The following is a 17,273-nucleotide window of genomic DNA, read 5'->3' as shown; positions in this document are numbered from 1 at the left end:
TTATGAGAAAAAAAATGAAAAGAAGACATTTTTCAAGTCTATCAATCGACAGTAATTGTGCCATGTCAGAGTCAAGATCACAGCACACCATTTTTGTCTGTCGGCAATAAATATGCAGAATTGGGTTTAGTTAAAACAAGTTTTGCGATTTGAAACTCTTTTCTGTGTGTGTGTGTGTGTGTGTGTGTGTGTGTGCATGTGTTCAGTCATTTTATGAAAATAATGTTGCCTAAATGCAAAGCAATGTAAATTTTCAGCAGCTCACATATCTTTACCAACATTGCTCACTCACGGCAGAGTGGGATAATCAGGACTGACGATCACAGTATAAATGTCACAAATGGAAACAGTTACTTCTCACTTGACTGTGATAAGCCCAGAAATCAGAAATGTTGTCCTACTGTACATGTGTTTGGATGTGATTGTGTTCTGGCCATCCCATTTTTGCACTTCACGGTGGAAGATGTATGCCAGCAACCCTTGCCAGTGAGAGGATGGCTGTGTGGTTCAAGTCATTGTCATTCTTTCTTTCAGGTTGACTTCTGAGTCTCACTGACATACTTGAAATTAATCAAATATATGGGTGTTCCCCTATGGAGCAGAATCTAACATTGAAATCCTTGGGCATTAGGCAATCTCTTTCCGGGATGTTTTCATTTATGGTGCAGATGGTGGATGGCATGAACCATTAGACACAAATAGAGTAGGGCTGTCTCTTCCAATTTCATAGATTCTCTTGAAAATGAATCTGCCCAACCTACTTTCTCACCCAACAGGTCAACCATTCAAACTCCCACCTGGGTGCAAAATATCCCATGTCAGTTAATCAGTACATTTCTTCCCATCTTCTGCAGTCATTGTTGCCAAACTGTTCCAGAATGATGCACTGGTTACATTCAAGTAAATTGGAATTGAGCGAGCGTCAATATAAAATATGCCCCTCTTATACACGTCATTTTTCTGTAGCAACAAGCTACTTTCTTGATTGTTACACTATCTCTTGATTGGTTCTAATTAGGCTGAAGTACAATTTACCTTATGCACAGCCTCAAAAGCTTTAAGGCCTGTTGTTCATAGCAGATTGCTTAATACAGTATTGCGGGTGTGAGTCACAAATGCTTGATGAATGCTGCTTTGCAGTGATGGAAGAGCCGATGGCCTCCTAAAACACCCAGATATTGCCAACTATCAGTCAGGGGAAAGCTGTTTTTAATTTTCAAATTGAGAAGAATAGTGATTCAGTCAGGGCAAATAATCATGAGAAATCATGAAATAACCCCAACCCTTTTTTGGCCAAAGGAAGACGCTTAGGCATTTCAAAACCAAATTAACTTCCAAATCTGATGAAAGGAGGGCGGCCCGGTAGTCCAGTGGTTAGCACGTCGGCTTCACAGTGCAGAGGTACCGGGTTCGATTCCAGCTCCGGCCTCCCTGTGTGGAGTTTGCATGTTCTCCCCGGGCCTGCGTGGGTTTTCTCCGGGTGCTCCGGTTTCCTCCCACATTCCAAAAACATGCATGGCAGGCTGATTGGACGCTCTAAATTGTCCCTAGGTGTGAGTGTGGGCGTGGGTGGTTGTTCGTCTCTGTGTGCCCTGCGATTGGCTGGCGACTGATTCAGGGTGTCCCCCGCCTACTGCCTGAAGATGGCTGGGAGAGGCTCCAGCGCCCCCCGCGACCCTAGTGAGGATCAAGCGGTTCGGAAAATGGATGGATGGATCTGATGAAAGGACATTAAAAATTCTACAAGAGCCAAAACAAATACGGCATGGGGACTGAGTAAATGGGAGATTGATTAGCAGAAAATGACCCAATGCTTTATTCAGAGATGTTACCATGGATACCAATTGTTATTCATATGCTCCAGTATAATCAAGTTTTGTCATCTGGAGGACAGGTTGAACAGTACTAAGTAACATGCAATAAGAGCAATGAAAAGAACATGACTCTTTCATACAAAAGCAGGTGCACCTGCCGGTTTAGTTTCAGAAGGCTGTTTTTATTCAATGTCATGATAAAAGACGCTGCCGGTAGTAAAAAGCTCCTTGTCATTGTAAAATTCAAGTGGATTGAGCCTGTCTCTCAATTTTCTTCAAGAAACGTTATTTTTGCTGTTATGTCCTAAAAAAAATGCAGCAAATGTTAAAGTTAAACCATCTCAACTGTCATCTTAAAATTAATTCTCAATCAGTTTAAACTGGAATTTAAAGTTCTGGTGCAACAGAATGACATTTAACCTTGATTTAAGAGTTTAAATTAAACTGAGGTGTAAAGAAAAGTTTAAATTGAATCTGTCTTATTTTAAACTAGGTTTAAGGTTTGGTGCAACAGAATTCACACTTAAATTTTAAAAGTGTTTTATTCAACTTTTAAAATTCAACCTTGCTGTTGAAGTATCATGTCGCTTTTCGTGAGCGGATACAATCCATGAAACAAACACATTCATAATCACACATAGTGATAATTTCGAGTGTTCCGCTCACCTGCCGTGCATGCTGGAGAAATCCTATGCAAGTACAGGGAGAACATGCAAACACCATACAGGCAGACCTGCATTTTGAGGCTGGCGTGCTAACCAGTCGACCACTGTGCCACTCAACTGGTGGTGGTGTTTTTTTTTTTTCTTTAAATCACTCCCTTTGGCTCTGACAAAGACTGGAAGGCTCAAAGAAAAACCCTGATGTTATCTTGTCACACTCTGGGTTCTGAGTCAACCGGCATGGCTTAGTTTACAGTTCCCTAAGGTGCATTCCTGGTATGAGGTCACCAGCACTATGATTATGTCCCTCTTTGTCACGTGGCCGATCTTGATGACCTCTTTCAAGGGCTCTCAAAGCATTAAAACTGCATGTAAAATACAGCCTCAATTCTGTCCTCTCTCGTGCTCCCTCTCTTTCCCTCCATCTCTCTTTCTCTCTCTCCCTCGCTCTCTTGTATATTAGCTGGGGGTGGCACGGTGTGTAACCGGTTAGTACGTCTGCCTCACAGTGCAGAGGTCATGGTTTCGATTCCAGGCCCTGGCCTTCCTGTGTGAAGTTTGCATGTTCTTCCCATGCGCACTTGGGTTTTCTACAGGTACTCTGGTTTCCTCTCACATTCCAAAAACATGCACGGTAGGTTAATGGTTAGAGGGATGGATAGATATTAGCTGGCCCTCTTATATAAATACTCATTGGAATATATATTTAAGTTCACCATTCTAAACATTGCTTTTAGGTTCTGCTTGTATTATGAATGTGATGGGCAAGATTTGTATTCCGTATACATGCATTTTATTTCATGAAACAATGACTTTGGATGGCATGATTAACAATGACTTTTTGGCTATGTTGTTTGCTTGCTACAGTGTGAAAGTCATGTCTGATTGACTTTGACTAAGAAACAAGTTTTTGTTTTGTTTTGTTTTTACCAAAGACAGGATACTGCACTTTTCAAATTCAGAACAATTTCAATGTATTGTAATCATGCAGTTACTATAAATAACTAGCACTCTACCAAAGGGGTCTAAGAAAACTGCATCGATGTGAAATGGAAAGAAAAATCACCCATATTTCCCGAAATGTGGAAAAAGAGTGACAAGGGATGGCATTGGCCATCCCCTGGCCACCGTGTGGCTCTGGCCTTCCCATAACCACATTTATTAAAACCATTTCAGGGTGGACACCGCCTACTGCCCAAAGTCAGCTGGGATAGGGTCCAGCACACCTTCGTGAGGATAAAGCGGTTCAGATAATGAATGGATGGATGGATGTTGGATAATTCTTTGTAAATTATGATAAATGATGACTGAAAGGGAAGTCAGATAACATGCATAACGACTGCTCTTTTTTTTTTTGTCTGTCTTCAGGTTAAACTGATTAAAGCAGAGATGGAAAAGAAAACCAAAATCATCAAGGATTTACAGCAAGAGGTGAGTCATCTCAGGAATCGTTCAAGTTTTGTTTGAGCACTGAGTTCCATTTTCATTCATGTTCTTCAATTTATACCTGAATTCTGCTGTCTATCTAAAATAATTCCAAATAACTTATCATCAACCCATTTTCTTTCCCATGTGCACTTGACATTCCATTTAATGTACTTTCTCACAATCTCAGAAGACTTGATTGGCGTCCTTGTTGCCATCAACTGAACTGGGTGTTTGCAGCAGCCGTTAACATTTTAAGGTGCTTTGTAAAGACAAAAGTGTTGTACTTCTTAAGCCTGTGTTGATTTATACCGGTTTGGAAAACTCCTATGTCATATATACTGTATATATACTGTATATATATACATATACAGTATATATATATATATATATATATATATATATATATATATATATATATATCTACATTACTCTACATTATATCATTTCACATGTTATTTTCACTTTAAACCACAAGAGGGCGCTCTAGGCAGCATATGTGGCTAAATCGACGATGAGTCTGGCGTTGAGTTATCTGAATAACTCTGAATATGTTATGTGACCATACCAGGCACTTCTCAGTTCGTTGTTTAGGCATCATTGTCAGAGATTTTCTCGGACAAAATTAAAGAAATGACTCGGCACACGGGAAAATTGTATTCAATATCGGCGGGAGCGGATCTCTGAGAGCGAACGATGGTTTAGTTGCTCCGATGATCACACACTCAGAGTCCCGCCCTCCGCGAGTTCGACATTTTATTGTAACTTATGCAAAATACAAGAAAAACACTGCCCCCGATATTTGCATGCCGCACCCCCGGTCCGGCCCCTCGGTAGTGATTGGTTACCTGTTTTTTTAAACTTGAACCACCAGTACGTTGGCACCTTTTCTGTCTGGTCTACATCGAATTAACATGTTGCAGACTTTGGGGATGGCCAATGTCGCCTGGGCACGATGGGTGTTCTCAACTCGTCTTTTGTTGTTCAACCGCTGTTCCCGACTTATTTATTCCCCTTTTATGACCGATTTTCACCCTCTCCCCCGTGATCGCCCACCTGCATTGACGTGCTAATTGTGGACTTCAACAGCCCTCCGGCCAGGTGGCCGTCGCCTTTGTGTACAGGCATTTGGGGGTGCTGGATACACACCCAAATGTTTAGATGTGCCCAAATTAAATGAAACTTTAAACATGATACAATTTTGCTCATAGATTCCTCTAACAATCATGTACCGTTAGCACACCGTACATTTATTCAGCCTGTTGTTCTCTATTTTATTTTTATTTTAAATTGCCTTTCAAGATGTCCCTCTTTCAATACTAAAACACACTTTCTGTAGGGCATCATTCTTCATGGGGGACCGCATTTTTGCATATGCAAAAATGAACATGTTACAGTGAGGCACACCACGCACCATGGGTGGAGCACCAAGTTAGCTCATACTGATAAATCTGATGGATCCACTAGCGGCATTTGCAGAACGAGTAAGCTGATGCGGTCCTGACCAGTCCGCAAACTCATCCAGAGTCTTCAGAAAACTGATGGAGTGACAGTACTGAAGAGCAATACATGTTTGCAGTACACTGACTGAAGAGGAAGAGTGTTAGAAACATGACCTTTCCTGTAATTAATGACCACCATTTCTGACAAATTGACAAACTGTGCTGGTCATGGAGGCAGTTCATAAGGCCGGGCTGGAGAGTGCTGAAAGTACGGGCGGAATTGAAGAACCTGATGCTTACGGTGCATCCGGGCTTCTCCGTGTGATAAATAACTCGCTGAGAGAAGGCAGATGACGGGCAAGTAAACGAATGGTGCCGCCTCCATTAAAGGTTTGTCCAGGGGGCATTGGTGGTTCAAGAATAGCTTCTTCTGTGTCCTCTTTGGAATTGATGTTAACGCCACTGACCTGTGGCCTTTGAGGTCTTCTGGATGCTATGTTTTGAGCATGGCACCACATACAGTAAGATGTCTTCCACAGCTCTGAATCCCTCCCCACCTTTAGGTTCAGGTTGAAGACCTGCTCCATGATCTTGCACAGCTCCTCTGCGCAGGACTTGACGAGCCTGGAGATGACCCCGTCCGGGCCTGCTGCGTTCTTTGCCTTAATCTTGCAGTGCTCTCTTGCTGAGCTCTTTTGGTTAGCAGTGTCCCAACATGAACACAACTTGAAATGTGTCACAAACTGATATTAGTTTCCTTGGTGAAATGGTTGGAGGCTATTTTGTGAGACTCGATTAATGTTTTAAGACATGCAAACTTCTCGCCCCCAGAATGCCTTTTCTTAATTGAGAACACGTCGACGATTTTGAAGAATGACCATGAAAAAGAAAAAAAATAATAATTTGAGGTTGTTTCCAAACTTTTGACTGGTACTGAAATGTTGGTTAGTGAGTTTAAAGGAACACTTTTAATTGCAAATACCGCAGTTTTTTGAAAGATGCAATTTAAACGAACACCTGTTATTGGTTGGTCATAATTACTTACATTGACTTGGCTCTGAAGTGCTTTACCCATTAAAAGTGATCACATCAATGATTTATTCAAAGGGCTGCTGTGCATGTGGGTTGTATTGCACACTAGATCTGTTTAAGTGGATAAATGTCCAATAAAGAGGGCCATGATTTGCCTTGGTAATTGACAATTAGGTATTGCTTTACTCTTAAACAGCATGGCCCACATAAAGTGCTCGACACCAACTGAAATTGTTATCTTTGGTTGGCGTCAAGCACTTGAATTATATATAATGACATTTATTCTTCTACATAATTCGATCTCCCGGCTCTTGGTTAACGTTATTTCAAAAGAAAGTCAGTCAACTCATGCTCCTACTAATTTGGACAACACAAAAAGCTGAGTCGGGGCAAAGGGGGTTGTGGGCTTTTGTCAGCAGTTTATTCTTAATAACTGAGCAGTCATTAAAGACTCAAGGTGATAGTATTATGAGCTAAGAAATAAATGCACATGCCTTGGAATATCAACTGTGAGGCATTAAAAAGTTATTGTGGAATGTGTCGGTAATTTGTCAAGGAAGCAAAAAAAAAAACACTTGTACAGACTTTAGGATTAGAATGTTAACCAGAAGACTGTTAGTCAGTCTTAACTCAAAAATGTCAATTATTTGGTAGAAGGTCTGCTTCCACTATATCAGCAGCATGGTTGGAAACACAACAGTGACTGCTGAGAAAATTACTGTACTTTTGCCATACGTTTTAGGCCGCAATGTAGCTTTACCACAATGTGTCCCTAATGCTTGGGATCAGCAAGCCACTGCGCTTGCACTGCACTGGCAGATGTCTCAACTAGTTGCTCATTCATAATATGATTGGCTAATTGCTGACATTTGCTTTTTTGTCCGTCCCAGATCTGCATCACTTAGTAAATGCCCTTCCAAGGTTTCTGGGCCAATGTAATCACATACAGAAAGCATCGTTTGTGCTCAGCAGAACATCTCTGACAGCTGCGACGACCTGACATTTAAACCGGCTGCATGCACAGAATCTATTAACAAAATGTATTGCATTCAGAAACTCAAGCAGTAACAATGTTAAACTACTACAGTAAAACCTGCCACAATCTGTTTAGTCATGCTAGTTGAATTCCAATTTGTTCTAATTATTCCACACCCAACTCCCCATGCCCCACTTGATATCAATTCTATTTCAATAAATCCATTACTGGCGGCTCGGTAGTCGAGTGGTTAGCACGTCGACTTCACAGTGCAGAGGTACCGGGTTCAATTCCAGCTCCAGCCTTCCTGTGGGAAGTTTGCATGTTCTCCCCGTGCTCGGGTGGGTTTTCTCCAGGTACTCCGGTTTCCTCCCACATTCCAAAAAACATGTAGCTAGGTGTGAGTGTGAGTGCGAATGGTTATAAGTTTCTGTGTGCCCTGCGATTGGCTGGCAACCGGTTCAGGGTTGCCAGCCTACTGCCCGAAGACAGCTGGGATAGGCTCCAGCGCCCCCCACGACCCTAGTGAGGATAAAGCGGTTCGGAAAATGAATGAATGAATCCATTACTGTGTCCATGATGAAAGCATTATTAACTGTGCAGAGAATGTTTTAAACTTAAAGGAACTGGCATGTTTGTTTAAATGCATATTATATGTAACTTTTACTGTATATGCACTTTACTGATGGTGTACAGTAGTGTTACATTCAGGCTCCGGGAGTAATGGAATAAATGTAACAGCTTTACTTATTCAAGATTTTTTTTAAAATGTAACTTTTCCATTACAGTTAAAGAAAAAAGCATGTAATCAGATTACAGGTGCATTTATGTAACATGTGAATTATTTTGCAGGATTACATTTTTAATCCGGGGAGACCACCCAATTCCCTTGAGTTAAATGGCTAACCCCTCACAGGATAGTTCAAATGTCATCCCACGTATAGGTTGGCCACAGGTTCAGTGCGATTAATTGACTTAATTGCTAAGACCAACCTGTTCCACTGGCTTGGTACATATTGGTTTTAGTGTGATTAGGTTGGAAAGTGACTCGAAAGGAATGAATGGTGACTGTTTTGGATCGTATTTGGTGGAGGATTTATTCATCCATTTTCCACTGTGAGACCTACGTGCTAACCAGTTGACCACACACACACACACACACACACACATGCACACTACTTACTACAAACAAAAAGGATAGGGATATTTGGGCTTTCAGGTGAAATTTCAGGATGAACCTAAAATACATTCAAACCTTAACAGGTGAATTTATTGTGACCTTCTCTAAGCTTTACGCCAAAATTCATGTGTTTCATCCTTGATGGTAAAATGACAAGCCCATGCTACCTGAATAACATCGTTAATCCAGTAATTGTTTGTTTGTTTGTTTGTTTATTGAACATAAAACATATATACAGTAATAATTTGACAGAAAATAAGGTAGATAAAAAAAGTAAAAAGAAAGAAATCAATCTTCATTCAACACAGTTATTATGTTCAAGGGAGTAGGAAGAAGTAAAAAACTTATCTAGTCCTACCCCGTTATGTGTTTATATCTAATAAATCATTTTTATATCAATCAGAAAAGAAAAAAGTAAGAAGAAAGAAGTCTCCATTAAGGCTCATACTTTACCCTTAACCGTGATATTTTTTCAACTTTTGGTTTGTATCGGGATTATATACTTCCACACCCTGACACTCTTGTGTCAATTTTCTCTTGTATTCATAATGAATATTTATATACCTTTCTCTATTTATCAACTTAGTTCTGTTTTATCATTATATTTAATGTTTTGAATTTATCATTTTAACTCTGATTGATGTAGGTTGTTTGTACTATTTTTTTGAATTTGTTTTTGAACTCAGCAAGCGATTTACTCATTTTCAGGTCCGTTTCGAGATTATTCCACAGATTAACACCTTTGATGGATACACTTCTTTGCTTGATGTTTGTTCTTGTTTTGAGTTTTTTGAATAAGTTGGTACCTCTTAAATCATAGCTGCTTTCTCGAATTTCGGAAAACCTCTGAATGTTTTGGCAGAGCAGGTTATTGTGTGCTTTGTACATTAATTGGGCGATTTTAAAGTCAACCAGGTCATAAAATTTCATCGTATTTAATTTGATAAATAGTGGATTTGTGGGTTCCGTATATTTTGATCTATTAATAATTCGAATTGCTTTTTTTTGTAGGTTGAGAATAGGGAGTGTGTTTGTTTTGCAGGCATTTCCCCATATTTCCACACAGTAGGTCATATATGGTAATAATAATGAAGTGTATAATGTGTACAAAGATCTCTTATTTAGCACTTCCTTGGTTTTGTAGAGGATCCCTACGGTTTTGGCTATTTTTCTTTTTACGTTATCGATATGTGGCTTCCAACATAGTTTTGAGTCTATTACTAATCCGAGAAACTTGGTTTCATACGCTCTTTCTATCTCAATTGAGTTTACCATAATTTTAGCTTGGTGTTTGATTGGTCTTGTGCCAAAAACAATTAACTTCGATTTTTTCAGGTTAAGTGACAATTTATTTCTGTCGAACCAGTTTTTTAATTGGTTTAATTCGTTTTCTACGGTTGTCAGGAGCTGTTTCAGATTTATTCCAGAACAGTAGAAAGTTGTATCGTCAGCAAATAGGACACATTTAAATTGTTTTGAGACCTTGCAGATATCATTTATATATAAGATGAATAGTTTTGGACCAAGCACTGACCCCTGAGGAACTCCGTGAGTGATTTTCAGTTGATTCGTTTTTTTATTGTTGAGTTGCACGTACTGATATCTGTTTTCTAAATAACTTTTTATCCATTTATAAGCTACACCTCTAATGCCATATCTTTCTAGTTTTTTCAATAATATACTGTGATCTATTTTGTCAAAAGCTTTTTTTAGATCTAGGAAAACCCCAACAGTAAATTCTTTGTTGTCTATATTAGTGGCTATTGCTTCCACAAACTCCATAACTGCCATTGAGGTGGTCCGTTTTTCCCTGAAGCCATATTGATTCTCACTTAACAGCGCATGCTTTTGTATAAAGCTATCAAGTCTGCGAGAAAATAGTTTTTCTAATATTTTTGAAAATTGTAATTGTGGTAGTAGTGATATTGGTCTATAATTTGTAAACCGATGTCTTTCTCCACTTTTATAGATTGGAATAACTTTAGCAATTTTCATTTTTGATGGAAAGATACCAGCTTTGAATGACAGGTTGCATATGTGCGTGAAAGGTCGCACTACATATTCTATAATCTGCTTTATTATTGTCATATCAATATTAAAGCAATCAGTTGACTTTTTATTTTTAAAAGTTTTTATAATATTTGATACTTCTTCTTGTTTTACAGCAGTAAGGAACATCGTGGAGGAGTTTTTTTCTACATATCTATCTATTTCAAACAAGTTTGTTGGATCAGGAATTTGTTTTGCTAGGTTACTGCCGATGTTGACAAAATACTCATTAAATTCAGTTGCTATTTCTGCAGTTTTTTCCAAAATAGTATTTTTGCCTTTGATAATAGTATTTTTGCCCGTACATGAACAACACGGGTCGAATTTCACCCTCATGGACGACAATGTTCCAGCTCATTGAGGTTGCATCATCAGGGAATGGCTGTTTAGATGGGTGGACCTCAAATGAAATAGCCTGCACCTTCTCCAGACCAGAATCCTATTGAAAGCCTGTGCGATCAGCTGAGTCGCCATGTAGACACTTGAAACTCTGCACCCCAGAAGCTCAATGACCTGAGTGCTGCCCTTCAAGAAGAGTGGGATGTCATGCCTCAGCAGACAATAAGTCGACTTCTGAACAGCATGAGACGTGGATGTCAAGCTGTAATTTATGCTCAAGGGCACATGACGAGTTATTGAGACGCAGAAAATTTTTGTTGGGGTATACCCACCATTGTTGTTAATTTTTGGTTCGATTAATTGTTTGAGATGAGGAAAATACCAGTACATCTTTCTACTGAAATGTCCTATTTTCATGAAATGATATTACCATAGTGTGAACTTTTTACATTTTCCATAAATTTCACGGTCTATCTTATTAGCTTATTTGGTTGTTTGACACTAGGAGTCTGGCCATTCTTATTCTGTGCAATTATTGTTGACATTGCTGGCAAAAAGTGATTTAGAAGCTGCTCCTAACTTGCAAGATTAATGTGTCATCCTGTGTCGACACCCGCTTCATCACCACTCCAGGTTCTCTTTTGGCCCTTTTGGAGTCATGCCAACATTTTTGGGTTCAGCTGGGTTCAACTAGTGACTAAACAGTAACTTATTTCAAAGTTTCTACTTGCTCTAATATGTTTTTATTCTATCGTCTCCATTCTTCATGTCCTTTTTCTGCCACACACTTGACTCGCGAGACTGCCTCGCGAGGGACAAACCTGTATAACAAAGTGTAAGAGAGAAATAGAACAAGATTGGGTAGTGTGAGCTCATGTGAAATCCTAGTATGTCACAAAAAGTCCCAGCACACTAAAGACGAAAATTGAGAAGCGCTGCTTCTCCATGCTGGTACATATCGGTCCCCTTAAAGCACCGGTTCAGCCGTATCAAGTGTCCCTTTAAGTACATTCTGAACACAATGTGGAGCATGGCCAATGGTCAAACATCTGCCTTCATAAAAATATGTTGTAGAAATTCAGAGTCAAGCTGAAAGGATCATCTTTTCAGATAATCTTGTTTACCCATGTAGGTATTCGTCTTTAAATGTGGCTTGTCATCTTGCTCATGAATGTCGATCGTGTCATGATACGAGGTAGCTTTGAGGCTGCCATTTAATCTGAAAATATTATCTATGTGTTCTCTTCACATTGCATTTCATCAGCCTGACAGAGAATTGTAATGGGCAGCTTTGCTACACACTCCTGTCCTTGCAATTGACACTTTTTTTGTCTTAGTTCATATTGCTTAACTTGAGGAAAGTGCATACATTGTATCTGTCTATTACCCTGGGGTGAAAAATGTGTCCTCATCGTGTGTTAGACAACTGACACCACAAAGGTTTCTCATGAAACAGTAAACCGGCAGGAAATGACCGTTTTACATTGGAAAAAAATGCATATGAAAATGATTGCCTTTTTTTCCAAGAAATTCACAAAAACACTGCAAGATATAAATAGTATGAAGTATTAATAGCTTTCTCACTACTCAGCTGGTGCAGTACTCAGTGACTGACTCGCCATAGTATGAACAAAAGGAGGCTCTCTGTGACATCAAGACTCTGTCAGAAGTAATTTCGCACATACGATTGCTCATACACATACAGGGGGAAAGTGCACTGGCGAAAACGGGGCGCTAAGTGAAATGAAATGAGAATGGGTAGCACATGATGTGACTTTGTACTCAGATGGAACAGGTGATCCACCGTTCAGCCCGATTGATCCATCCATCCATTTTCCGAACCACTTGATCCTCACTAGGGTCGCGGGGGGTGCTGGAGCCTATCCCAGCCGTCTTCGGGCAGTAGGCGGGGGACACCCTGAACCAGTTGCCAGCCAATCGCAGGGCACACAGAGACGAACAACCCTGCACGCTCACACTCACACCTAGGGACAATATAGAGTGTTCAATCAGCCTGCCATGCATGTTTTTGGAACGTGGGAGGAAACCGGAGCACCCGGAGAAAACCCACGCAGGCCCGGGGAGAACATGCAAACTCCACACAGGGAGGCCGGAGCTGGAATTGAACCCGGTACCTCTGCACTGTGAAGCCGACGTGCTAACCACTTGACTACCGGGCCGCCCAGCCCGATTGACTGAATTCATAAATAATTGACAGAGGGGCTGATTTGTTATGCAAAGTATGGGGTGAATTTAGTTCAATGGGATACGCTAAATTGTAAGATCGTGTTAGAAGGTGTCAACTGACTTAAGAGCAGTACAATATTATGAGTCGTATGCATTTATCTGTTTTTCCATTTCACTGCTGGTGTAATATGCCATGGTTGGGCTGTCGAGTTCCACTGCACCGTTGGCTCTTCAACAGCCATGTGACCTTACAACCCGGAATAATATCTAATATTTAAAACAAATAACGAAATAAAATACATGACCAAGATGAGTCAAGGTGACTCATCATTAGCAGATCCCCTTGTGTGCCTTGTATCCTCCCTAACATTTTTAAAAGGTATCAGTTAAATTAACCCAAAGACAGAATGAACGGCAATATGTGAGCTTTAAGAAAGGTTCACAAAATTGTTTTCATTTTTTAGGTTCTATGTGTTCATGATTCTTTGGTCTATGTATCATTTCTGGACAAAAAAACAACAAGAAAAAAACGGTCTAATAAAGCCTTTTTCATCAATGTGGGTACCGGAAAAAAACAAGGGATGTGGAAAGCACTTTTTTAGAGTGAACAATGCACTCCTAGGTGAAGGTGCACATAAACAAGGACAACATGAATGGCATGACATGCGAGAAAGGTCAAATGGCCAGAAATTACGAAAACCTTTATTAGTCTCGCAATGGAGAAATTCCCAATTCACAGCAGCAAAGTTATGAAAGGAAGAAATAGAACAACAAAATATAGGAGCTGCTGGAAAGGCAGCCACTCTCGCGGCGCCATTTTGAAGTCAAAATAACAAAAATAACACAACACAACACATAGGACACAGACAGTCGTGCGATCTTCACCACTTTTCTGCATACACTTTGTTGTCTGTAGCAGTTATAGATGAAAGAGGAGAGGATCAAAGTGTCCTTTCACCAGTGGGTCAGAGAAGTCATGCTGAAAATGTGCACACGTCTGCTACAAGCTAGGTTTTGAAAGCAAACAGAAGCTGTCGCGTCCATTGACGAAAAGAGATTAGTTCACTTCTCCTGTCCCACGTAATCCGCTTCAAACTCCAAGCCGCGACTCCCAGTTCCAAATCCGCATCGGCGCTCCGCGCTAAAGCTCCTTTCTTCTCATCGTCGGCTCCTCAAGCCTTACATCCATCCAGCCGCAGACCGTTCAACAGCACCGATCTCTCCGCTGAACAAAGCGGGGCTCTGAAAAATGCTGCCCATTACAGGCGCAAGACACAAGCGCCCCGGGACTGTCCAGCCACAACAGTCAAATGGCGCAGACATTCCTCCCAGTCAAAAACAGTGCTGGTATACCCATGCTGCCGAGAAGGCGCAACCACCAAGCACAGAGTCTTCTCCTTGATGAATGTCATGGCCAAAAAATGCTGAAAAAAGTCCACATCAGGTTCACACGACGTAACAACAAACACAAAGTGACAAAACAAACACAAAAACAACAAAAAAAAGCAAGGCTCATGAGAGCACTTGCCAACGGCTGCCTACGCGGGCGCCATCTTGACTTCTAAGTCTCGGATGCAGCTTTCGACTTGCAAAAATCGAAGGTATTTTATGTTGTTGCTTTCTAACATACTGTAAGTGGAGCACATTTTTTCCGCCATGTGGCATATTGACAGTGCTGCCTCTGCAAGAAATAGTCGACATTTGTGCTCTGCTTGAAGTTAGGCCCTGACTGAAGTAATGACAGTTTTAAAATAGCGGAGGCTCTATGTCCAGAAACCGTGCAGAATAAAGAATGTGTGTTGGGTTAACCATGAAGTAAAATATTTCTGGCAGAGCTTGTCTGTAATGAAATCTGAGGTGGCAGTGAATCCTCAAAGCTGAATGACCAAATTGTGGCAACGTGTTTAATACTAATATGACACACTAGCTCAGCATGCAAGGGGGCTGATTGTATTAAATCCGGAATTACACCGCCCAAGTGCTTTTTGTCCACAGAAACAAGACAAATGGATGTTTCTGTGTTTCTAATTTGCATAGAATATGCATATTTTATTTCCGTGAGTTTATTGTCCAGTTTCCTCCCACATTCCAAGAGCATGCATGGCAAGCTAATGGAACACTCTAAATTGTCCCGAGGTGTGAGTGTGAGTGTGAGCACGAATGGCTGTTTGTCTCAATGTGTATCTTGAACAGAGTGAAACACAACAAACTAGTTCTCTTTTTATACACCGCTTTACCTTATTATCAGAATAAGCTGATTCTTTATATGCATTAAAACATGTAAGTAAACCATTTTGATAAAGTGCTTCATATAATATTCAACTTTCAATATTTCCACATGAAATTAACATGCTGCTGTGATTGTTCCGTTTTAAGAACAATTGTTTGTACATGTAACAGTAACAATTGTGCGAAAGTCTTACAACACTGGTGTCAAACTCAAAGCCCAGGGGCCCGATCTGGCCTGCTACATAATTTTATGTGGCCTCCCGAAAGAAAATCATGTGTATCAACTTGCATGATCCTTGCTAAAAATGTACAGAATTGTCAAATTATGTGTAATAAATGGCGTTGAGATTTTGCGATAACTTGGTTACCCTTACAAGTAATAATGTGATTGAACATTTTTGTAGTTTCACTGTCATAACGGCCAACCGAGGGAAGACGTAACTTAAAAGTGGCCCGTGACAAAAATGAGTTTGACACCCCTGTCTTACAGGATTCTTTTTCAAAAATATCAGCTGGTCTGCATGATCTGGCAACAAGACACTTCTCTGCATGCTCCACAATAATAAGTAATTCCCTCGAGCGTGAGGAGATTTAGGACTGAGTTTTCCAATAAATAAGGCAGTAACACTTTTTTGGTCTGTGCCACTACCTTGCACGCCACTGTTGATTTAACACAGGTTTGTTGCTGTTTGAGATGCCATGGCAACGTCCGAGACGCATCGACAAATAATTGGGTTCCCATTATAGTTCACTCCTGGATTTAATGGTTGGCTTACATTTTTGCACTGTCAATTCTGACACCTATTATCTCTGGCAGTGAATCAACAACCTTTATGTGCAGATGGCCCAGCTGCATGAAAGTAACTGCACAACACCGCATGACTTTTTATCGTTTGCTTTGGTTTCTAGAATGCCTGATCACCTATGAATGTGATACGCAATACCACACAAATCTTTCGTTGTCTGTACATTTAAGAAAATGTGAACCAGTGGTCTTCATATACATATGATAGAGAAATCTATGATCGAAATTATATCATGTTTAAAGTTTCATTTAATTTGGGCACGTCTAAACATTTGGGTGCGTATCCAGCGCCCCCAAATGCCTGTGCGCAAAGGCGTCGGCTGTCTGGGCGGAGGGCTTTTGAAGTCCACAATTATCACGTCAATGCAAGGGGGCGAACAGAGGGAAGAAGGCTAGACTCGGTCACAAAGTGGAAATAAACAATTCGGGAACAAAGCGTTGTTGAACAACAAAAGACAGTTTGAGAACGCCTGTCGCGCCCAGGCGACATTTGTCGTCTGCAAAGTCTGCAACTTGTTGATTCATTGTAGACCAGACAGAAAGGCGTCAACATACCCGTGGTTCAAAGCTTAAACCAAGATAACCAATCATTACCGAGGGGATGGACCGGGGGCGCGGAATGCAAATATCGGGGGCAGTGTTTTTTTGTATATTGCATATGTAAAACAATAAAAGTTCAAACTGGCGGACAGGGAACTCTGAGCTTGATTACCGGGGCAACAACCGTCGTTTGCCCTCAGAGATCCCTCCCACCGTCAATGAAGACAATTTCCCCTGGGTGCCGAGTCATTTCTTTAACTTTGTCCGAGAAAAACTCTGACAACATAAAAGCAGTTCAGAGCGTACCCAACATCTCGCCCGAAGTAAACTGGGATAGGCTGTTGTACACCGTGACCCTAATGAGGATATACAGTAGACCATAGAAAATGGATATATGGATGGATAAATCCCATTCAAAGGAGAAAAAAAATAACAGGGAGTTGCAGAATTACATTCCAAAGCAATGATCTAGGTTAATGCTCTTATGACTGAAAGGCAAACGGTGTTGTACGTGAGTAGTGCACTGTTGTATCGGCCTTAAGTGGAAAGAACAACATCAATATGAAATAATATAATATAAAAATATTCCTTTA

At 40.5% G+C, this 17,273-nt stretch overlaps 1 protein-coding gene across 1 annotated transcript in view; it reads left to right on the top strand.

Moving 5' to 3' along the window:
- Positions 1–17,273, top strand: part of luzp2 (leucine zipper protein 2) — a 145,773-nt gene that overhangs the window by 87,805 nt on the left and 40,695 nt on the right. Inside the window, exon 5 of the mRNA XM_086108157.1 lies at positions 3,845–3,907. Coding sequence (XP_085964283.1) covers positions 3,845–3,907 — 63 coding nt within the window. The remainder of the gene's footprint in view (positions 1–3,844; positions 3,908–17,273) is intronic.

The sequence above is a fragment of the Hippocampus guttulatus genome, chromosome 3, assembly GCF_054856545.1.
Source record: "Hippocampus guttulatus isolate MCC_2025c chromosome 3, RoL_Hgut_1.0, whole genome shotgun sequence".
Taxonomy (NCBI): Eukaryota; Metazoa; Chordata; class Actinopteri; order Syngnathiformes; family Syngnathidae; genus Hippocampus; species Hippocampus guttulatus.
This window is presented reverse-complemented; position numbering and strand designations above follow the sequence as displayed.